The 9,689-nt window shown below is 34.8% G+C and overlaps 1 protein-coding gene across 1 annotated transcript; it reads left to right on the top strand.

The window, feature by feature from the left end:
• Positions 1-6,329: 6,329 nt before the first annotated feature.
• Positions 6,330-9,049, top strand: LOC143609722 (B2 protein-like). The gene is made up of 3 exons (XM_077084397.1): positions 6,330-6,503; positions 7,385-7,773; positions 8,447-9,049. The coding sequence occupies exons 2-3, from the start codon at positions 7,393-7,395 to the stop codon at positions 8,630-8,632; spliced, it is 567 nt and encodes a 188-aa protein (XP_076940512.1). The 5' UTR covers positions 6,330-6,503; positions 7,385-7,392; the 3' UTR covers positions 8,633-9,049.
• Positions 9,050-9,689: the final 640 nt, after the last annotated feature.

The following is a 9,689-nucleotide window of genomic DNA, read 5'->3' as shown; positions in this document are numbered from 1 at the left end:
CTAGTCAAAACCGATTTGACTCAACCGGTTCGGTTTATAAACTGGTTTTGAAGCAATATAGGCCGACCTGGTCATACCGGTTCGGTCCGATTTATAAACTGGTTTCACCGGTTTTAAACCGGTTCGGTTTGGAAGCTGGCGGTTTGGAAACCGGTTTGGGTGAAACCGGTTTTAAACCCAAACCGGTTCGGTTCGGTTCGGTTTGCCTAAAACCGGTCCCAAACCGGTTTTTTGTACACCTCTAGCTACATTTGCAAATACCATCAACCATATTTAGTATTTACCCTTGTTTCCCTATAAATAGCTTACTTGATTTGGGAATCCAAGGATGTGATGGGTTCTTCAGAAGATTTTTTATCCGTCGTTTTATTATAGTTTGGAAGAATAGTAAACCTGAAACTTAATATTTATGTAGTGTATTTTTCAAAACTCGTAAACTCAAAAACTTTTAATCGTGATTGGTTATCTTATAAGGGAGATCATGTTAGTTGATATAAAACACCTTCAATACAAAATTAATATTCATGTATATGAAGAGAACCCTGATAATTACATAAACATTTGTACCTAGTCCTTACGGGTTATAGAGTGAGAGAAAGAGATACGGCTATATGGTTACTAACCACCTTATGTATCACACTTGTAGCAATATGCATAGACGTTTATGCAGTTATCGTTGTTGTTTTAAGTTTTATTATGTGTTCAATACTCCTCTTTATATAAATGAGCCTCTACATTGAACAATATTTGCATAAGTGTAGCACCTAAGTGGTACTTTGATTAATGACGATAGGATAAGATGTAAATAAGTGATAGGAAAAGGATTGAAGTGAAATTTTACCAAACAATTAATTCTCATTCATACACACACCTACATGTACAACTACCTGCAACCATAAATTTAATATTGTATAACGATGGTACAAGTAGCATGCTCTTGTTTCCATATAAGTTGCTTACTCGATTTGTCAATCCACAAATCTAATGGGCTTTTTAGAAGAATTTCTATCTTTCGTTCGTTCTTATTATAATCTTGAAGAAGAATATTCCGTGGTTGGATTTCTCAAAACTCATAAAATAGAAACTTTTAATCGTGACTGGTTAGCTCACAAGCGCGACCAAATCAATTCAACACGTTTTTCTTCTGATCAACTACGATATGCTTATAAGTCACTTGTTGGCGAGATATCCCAGTATTTTGGTGATTTTTGTTCATCTAATTACGATCTTGGTTGTCGAGGATTCTTCGATCCTGAAGATTTATATCAAAAGATGCGCACGTTGATTGAAACAGATGTCTCTGAGATTTTCACTTTAGAACATGTTCAGTTGTTCTTTAAGAGTATTAGAAAGGATTCTATTATTAAAACTTGGGATGGTAATTCAAGTTATTCTCAATATGTATTTGGTTACTTTGAAATATATGTACAATCTTTGAAATAGGGTGGTGATGCTTATGTGGTTATTTATGACGTTAGTATAGTGTTACAATTGTGTATATATTACTTGTTTATAGACATCCTTGTTTATATTATACTAGTTTTGTTATCCTGTAATATATATACTTGTTTATTTATGTAAAAACTTACATATAATATTTAAGTTTACATTACCAACATATCCATATAGTCAATATATATTGACTTTTGTTACATTTGTAATAGTTTGTCGAATTACAATTGATAGCATGGAGTTATATGTGTGATCATCGTACTATATTATAAGTTGAATTTTATAATTATGCGTTAGTTCGAGTTAGCTTTGGTATCAAAACAGAATCTCGACAAATTGGATTCAGGTAAAAAATGAGTTCTTACCAAAATAAGTTTAGGTTCAAACGGGCCGTTTATTAAAATATCAATTTGATTTGGATCAAAGTTGGTTGTTAGCAAAACGGGTTCAACAAGATGGGACAACAGCTGGGAATGGTGGCAGTGATGGTTATTAGTAGGCAGTGGTGAGACACAATTGTGATGGGTGGTGCTCACCCATTTGATTTTATTTTAAATTAATAGTTTTTATAATAGTGACGTAAATTGACCTCTTGAATAAATTGAGTTGACTCAAATACATCTTTTAAACAAGTTGAGTTAACTCAATTTGAGGCGATGATGCATAGTGGTGATACGCAGTGCTCGCCCATTTGAAGCTATTTTAAATTGGCCGATTTTATGATAGGAATCTAAATTGACTTGTTTTATAAATTGAAAATTGACCTGTTATATAAGCTGAGCTGACTCAAATTGACCCGTTGTATGTTTTTTAACATATCTAAATAAACACATAAGTATGGGTGCACACACATAAATATACATACCAAAATCCTACTGCTTGATGAATAGGTTATAATTGTTGTAATTATTTTAAAGCAATGTCTACAGTATAATTAGTTTATAATATTAGGGGATTAATATCAAGAAAGCTAGGCAAAACATTTGTCGTGCACGCTTATGCATTTATGGTGGTATGGGAAATAGGCTTATCCTTTTATTAGTGAAAAGAAAGCTTGGCAAAACATTGGTCGTACACGTTTATGTATTATTGGTGGCATGGGAAATAGCATTTTCCTTTTATTGGTGAAAATCCGAAAAAAAAGGTATAAAGGTAGCTAATTTGTACATACATGTATTTATGGCGGTTTGAAAAAGATTTATTTGTAGATGGTTTTTAACTGTTATTTTTCATTCTTATCGTAAATAAATTAGTTAAATTTGTCTCACATATGTTAGAGTATTATTTTTCTCGGTTCCAGGGTTCAAAATAATCGCTTATGTTTCTTACTTACTGCATTATGAAATTATATTTTTATATAACCATGATATAAGTAAAGTTTAGACCTTCATACTTACAATAGAGCTAGGTATTGTGCGTTAGGGCTCGACATGTTAGGATTAAGGCTCATCATTGAATTAACTTTCAAGTTTTCAATATATATATAGTATTAAAAACACAAAAGTATACACTGCTCTTAAAATGTGCTTGAACGTAATTTGTAGTTTCTTTTCTTATGTCTAACCAATAAGTCAACCGTTTATATAAAAATATTAAAATCAATAAATTGCTTTAAATGAAATCTAGTTAAAAGTAACTTTTTAATTCATTCTGAAATATAAGCGGAAGTATGTCGTCTTATTTGGTATTGTTATTTTTAATCTAGCTACATCTGCTATATTATACTATGTTGTTTTATAAAAAAAATAAAAATAAATATAAGTCAAAGAAGAAAATGTTGGGGCGAGCGGGCTACCTTTGAGCTATTGAAGATCAACTATCTAAACATTGAATCGAGCTTATAATTTAAATAAGCTCGAGTGTAAACAACATGTGCTTAAATAGATCGTTCGGTAAACAAGCCCATAATATAAACTTTCTACTATTTATGAACAATAATAACCATACCCAGAAGTAATCTCACCAATAGCAAATATATTGGTAGAGTCTAGGAAGTGTTGAATGTAAGCAAATCATACCTCTTTTCAGAGAGATAGAAATGTTGCTTCCAGTGAGACCCCAACTCTAATCAAGACTTGCATCAAAAAACATAGTATACAAACATAAATAGTGCTCGTGTGTTAGTAGTGATAGTTTTTAAAAACCACATACAATTGGAAGACTACCATAAACCCAAGATGGCGTGTGTGTAACTATGTGCATAGAATGACAAGCAAAGTCTAGCAAAAATATAACATCATCTAAAGTTTCTCAGCTCTAATTTTATGTCTTCACGACCTCTATCCTAGATTATGCCAAAGAGATGTAATTCAACTTAGTAAGTAAATATATACTGTTATACAGATGATTACAACAAATATAATAACATACACTGTAATACAGATTATTACAACAACAATAAGTTTAGGGTGTATTTGGGATTGCTTATTTAAGTGAAAAAGGACTTTTGATTAAAAGAACTTATAAACTTATGAAATTTTGAAAAGAAGTTTTAAAAGAATATTTGGATTAGCTTATGTGTCAGGGAAAACCAAAATAACCAAAAGGGACACTCATTTTTAAAATAAGTGTAATGAGGTTTAAAGGTGAGAGGGGTGTAATAGGTAAATCAAACTCATTAAGGGGGACGGGGCACCATGTGATGGATCACCCATCACACGTGGTGACCTTCTCCACACCGTCGCCGCCCCCTTGTCACGCGAATTGGAGCATATTTGCGTGATGTCCATCACGCTTGATGAGGGGTTGCATTCCAAGAAAAGAGCCGTTAGGGGGGGGGGGGGGGAGGAATGTAGCTGTTGGAAGCCTTGGAAAATAAAAAAAAAATTATTTACCTATATATATATATCTTCAAAACATACACAAATCCAACTCAAATCCAACTTAAAATCTTCTATTACACAGACCATTTTTAACATATCAAATGGAGGGTTCTAAGAAACGTGGGTCGGGTTCAAAGAAAACCCAAACCCGACCAAAGGTTCGACAAAATCTAGGCGAACCGACGAGATTTCGCTTACAAGACGAACCCGACACAAACCAACCTTCCCAACAACAACCTTATTATCCCTAACCTTTTCAACCGTCCCAAAACAAACAACAACCTTCCCAACAACAACCTTATTATCCCCAACCTTTTCAACCGTCCCAAAACCAACAACAACCTTCCCAACAACAACGTTATTATCAACCGTCCCAAAACCAATCGTATCAAAACCAACCTTTTATTCCCCCTTTTTCTACCCAAATAATGCTTTTCAAACTTTTGGATCTCAACCGTCTCAAATGTTTGGATCTCAACCGTCTCAACTGTCTCAAATGTCCGTCGATCCCCTAGACAATAACGATGTTATACATCAATTTGCAAGTGCTTTTCGTCACGATGTGCAAACTTTGGATGAAGATGAATCCGAGGATGAGGAGCCGCATCAAAGAGGTGTTCGGCGTTGGTTGGCCGATGAGGAGGTCGCCTTGACCAATGCTTATTTACATTGCTCCGAATCAAAAAAACGCTCAAACCAACAAAAAAAAGAAGCGTTATGGAAACGTATTAAAGAACATTTCTCGCAACTTCCCAGCGCAACCGAACGAAACAATGATCAAATGATTGGCAAGTGGGGAGATTTGAATCGAAAAATGTCAAAATTTAATGCTTGTTACATCCAATAGGTAACTATTTTAGTTTATTTATTTTATAATGTAGTACTTTATTTTTACAATTTGTTATATATATATTTTTTCTAAATGTTTTGTAGTCCCGAGCTCCCCAAAGCGGAACGAACGAGGCGATTATCATAAAGAACGCTTTGCGCGAATATGTCCGAGTTTTCAAATGTAAGCCTTTTCCCTCCTTGGATGCGTGGGAGATTGCGAGACGTCACGCGAAGTGGGAATCGATTCCCTTGGTCGATTTGAACGAACCAACGGCTCCAAGGAAGAAAGGATCTTCTTCAAAAAGATCAAAAACTTCCGAGTCCGGGGACTACACAACGTCTACCGGCGGCTTGTCATGCAACATGCCGAACATGAACTTGAACGAGGAACCCGAAGACATACCCACACCCACACGGCCGAATCGTAAGAAAAGTGGGGAACCGTCAAGACTTGGAAAGGAAGCGGTGGCCGAAAACTTCATCTAATACAAGTCGGCTAAGATGGAGGAAATGGCCGAGACGAAGGAGCGAAGGAAAGAGGCTCATATTTTAAAAATGAAACGTGAGGAGACGTATATCAACCATTTGAATGAAAAACAAAAAAACGCCGATCTAACTTTCCTCCTACAACCGCACGAACATCTTGAGGAACACTTTAAATCGCTCCTACTTCAACGCAAACGCGAGATATGCGACAAGTGGGGTTGGGAAGGGCCGTAGGTTTTTTTTGTTGTTTTTTTTAATTTAGTTGTCTTTATTTAATGTAATCTTGTTTTATTTTTTAGTTAATGTAATATTGTTTTCTTTTTATTTATTTTAGTATTTATTAAAAAAAACACATCACACACCATCACACTACACAACCACCCCTAGTAAAAAACCATCACATGTGATGGATTTGGGGTTGGTGATATGACACAATTTGATTGGGTGGGGGTGTGTGATGAGTGATGCCACCACATCCACCACCCCTCCCCCTAAGTTAATAATTTACATATTCCTAACTTTTCAAAACCCCTCTATTTTGCCTTCACCATAAGTTAAAATCCATAAGGTCTTATGGTTTGCCAAACACCTTATACACCTTATTAACTTTTCAAAAAGTTTATAAGTTATAAGTTGATGAAAATAAGGAATCCCACACACCCCTAAATATATACATATTTATTATGAATATAAAAGAATAATTAATAAATAAGAGGTAAACGTTACGTGGAACTTATGCTCAAACGGCCTCACTCGACCCGTTTACAGACACCTAAAATAATTAAACGCAAAGAACCTAACACCTTATAAAATAGCATTTGATTCCAAAATTCTCATAATCCTAATTCGCCATTGTAACCCTAGAATCAACACCATCACTATGAGCTAATTCTTCCAGATTTCATCTCTTAGGCAATTTATTCATCCTCTTTCGATCATCATCGTCATCTTCTGTTAATTGCAGTTTGAGATTCTTCCATTGATTTTGTAACGCATTTGTTCGCTTTATTATTGATTTAAAAATGAATTTAGTTATGTTTATGCAAGTGTTTTGCTTCTCGGTTTAGTAGTATTTGGTAGGAATTGAAGCCAAAGTAGTTCGGAAGTCGTAACTTAAACTAGATGATCATGATTACTATTTATTATCCACCTTTGTTAGGGTTTGCTTTGAGTGCTCATGTTTGTATGACCGTTTAAATTCAATACCGTTGACAATCAGTTAGAGTTGTGATAAAGAGAACTTCTAGATGGTATCCGATTTGATCCACCTCTTCAATCCAATCACCTTTGGCAAAAGCGTTATTGTTGATGCATGGTGTGAATAGATTACTCTTTTTCTTGTTCGTCTTCGTGCTTACGTTTTGTACTTTGTCGACTTGAAACAAAGCTAAGATAAGTGTATTGCATTTATCTTGGCTTTGTTTCAGTCTTTTATGTACGGAAATGAAGAACAAGGATGAATAGGAAGAAGAGGAATATATTCACATCATGCATCAATTATGACAGTATAGCAGAATGTGATTGGATTGAAGATGTGTATCAGATTGGTTACCGTCTTCTCGTTTTCTTTTTCAAAATTTGGCTGAATTGTCAGCACGTTTGGATTTATGTGATCATACAAACACGTAGCTATTTCATAGAAGACTCAAAAGTTTGCTTATAAAAACTTGTCACCAATGTGTTTTTAGGTTTTTTTTTACATTTATGTTATATAATAGACATGGGCAATGCCTTCAGTGTATTGAATTTATATCATCTTAAAAATGTTTTAAGCTATTGTTTTATTTTTTCAGCTTTCCTCATGGCCAAAATAAATGGCAAAAATAATATACGGAAAAAAGTTAGGAAATTGACGAGCAATGTATCTACAAATGTTGTTAATTCATCATCAGAACTTGCTATGGCTCCTGTTGTTAATTCCAATGAAACTGCTACACAGAATAAAGAGAAATTATCAGGTTATATATTCATGTGTAATGGAAATTCAAAACCTGAGTGCTATGTAAACCGTGTTTTTGGGCTTCCTGCTGGAAGAAGGGAAGTTGTTGAGAAGATAAAACCTGGCACAAAGCTTTTTCTTTTTGATTTTGATGTGAAGTATCTTTATGGTGTGTATGAGGCGATTTCTACTGGCGGCATGAACCTGCAACCAACTGCGTTTGGAGGAAGGTTTCCGGCACAGGTAAGTTTAATTATTGAATTACAGTTACATCAAGATTTCATGATGATGATGATGATGATGATGATGATGATTATTTTGTTAATAAACATAATCTAGGATATCTTAGATGACTGTGCCGTTCTAGATAGGGGTGGCAATAGGCCTGTAAGCAAACCAAACGTGTAGTGAACCATTTGGTGGGAAACTTGTTTATGTTCGTATTTAATAAGCGAACAAGCATGAACAAATCTTTTATTCAGTTAGGTAAACGGACGACATGAACATATGTCTCCTTTGTTCATTTATGTTCGTTTGCGTTCATTTATGTCTTTTAGTTTATGTTTGCTTAAGTTCGTTCTTTTACATTTGTTAATATATTCGTTTAAACTTTTTAGGCTCATTACAATTTAGTATAGTTTAATAACCTTTCAAGCACAACATGTTGTTCACACTTTTATTATTTTTGCTCAGTTATGTGTGTTTATCTTTGCGTAGTTATATTTGTTTGCGTTTGTGAACCAGTCATTCGTACTTTTAACGAATGGACATAAACGAACACGTCCATTTTCTTAACGAAAGAACACGAACGCTCCGTTTTTTTAATTGTCAACTGTTAGAGATCAAACATAACCGAATGGATCTTTTCGTTAATTGTTAGTAAATTGCTGGTTTAATTAGTTTAATAACTGTGCAGGTTAAATTCAAAATCTGCAAGGATTGTCTTCCACTGCCCTTAAATACTTTTAGAACTGCTATCAAAGACAATTATCAAGGCTCCAAGTTTGCACCAGAACTTAATGATCGCCAGGTGAAGTCAATTTTTTTTCCTATGAAACTTTATACATTTTCAGTTGTAAATGTAGTAAGGTTTGATTTTTAGTTATATAAATGCATGCTAGTTGCATATCGCAACTTTGCACTTGCTTTGCGCCTTTGCGCACACTTTCATTTTACCTACCATCGCATGGTCTTTAAAAAGGTTATTAATAATATATTATGCACTTATAATAATACAGGCATTTTCATGATAGAAAATCAACTTTACTTTCTACATAAGGGTAAAATGACCAAAATACCCTCACGTGCATTGCAGAATACTGAACTTAAAAGAAAAGCTTAATGTCCGTTAGTCAAAAGGACGTGATGTGTTACAGCTTTCAAATAAAGGATTTTTTTTAATTACCTTAGTTTATACAATTTGCAAGTTGGTAGATATCTAAAGGATGAATGTTGTAATTTACTCAAAAGAACATCAACTTTACTTTCTGTATTAGGACAATTGCATGATTATACATTTTGATATCATAACATTTATAATGCAACAATGATCGTCCTTTCCTGACATATATGTTGAAAAGGGTAATATGAATAAGTACTTCACATGACTGTATGTTATAAATGAAGAAACGTGGATCGGCTCACTGGTAGACGATCAACTTTCCTCGGGTATGAGTATGCTATTTCACCGATGGTTCTCCGGAGTATGAATTCTTCCACCTACAAAACGAGCAGCACCGTGAACTTACCCCTCAGAAAGGGACAGAGGGGTCCTCTTTGGGGTAACCCTCCGGTGTGAGAATAAGAGATTGTAGGAGAAGATAATAATAATCTGAGAGTGAGTAAGGAATTGGAATGTATTTTCTTGCTTACCTCCCCTTGTGGAGGTGGTGTGGTATTTATAGTGTTAGGGTTTCCAATGATTGGGCTCAGATCCCATTAGGGCCTTTTTGGCCTCCTCCTATTGCTTTGCGCCACGTGTCCTTAGGACACCTGGTGTTTTTTCATTGATTATTCTCTGACCCAGACATTTTACCTGACCCATGTGCAATCACGTGGTAGCACATGGGTTTTGCTGAGTTGTCCACCTTTCATTGGCAGCTGTCAACATCAGCATATTCTTATTCCTTAAAGGATACCTTCTGGAAGGTTGTCTGACG

The sequence above is a fragment of the Bidens hawaiensis genome, unplaced genomic scaffold (assembly GCF_021521415.1).
Source record: "Bidens hawaiensis isolate Kalapana, Puna unplaced genomic scaffold, B.hawaiensis_p1.1 tig00011129_1, whole genome shotgun sequence".
In the NCBI taxonomy this organism is placed as follows: Eukaryota; Viridiplantae; Streptophyta; class Magnoliopsida; order Asterales; family Asteraceae; genus Bidens; species Bidens hawaiensis.
The sequence above is the reverse complement of the archived record's forward strand: the minus strand, read 5'-3'. Positions and strand labels throughout refer to the sequence as shown.

Coding starts and splice junctions, on each gene's coding strand:
- LOC143609722 (XM_077084397.1), top strand. CDS start 7,393: ATGGCCAAAATAAATGGCAAAAATAATATACGGAAAAAAGTTAGGAAA. Junction 7,774..8,446: donor GAGGAAGGTTTCCGGCACAG/GTAAGTTTAATT, acceptor ATAACTGTGCAG/GTTAAATTCAAAATCTGCAA.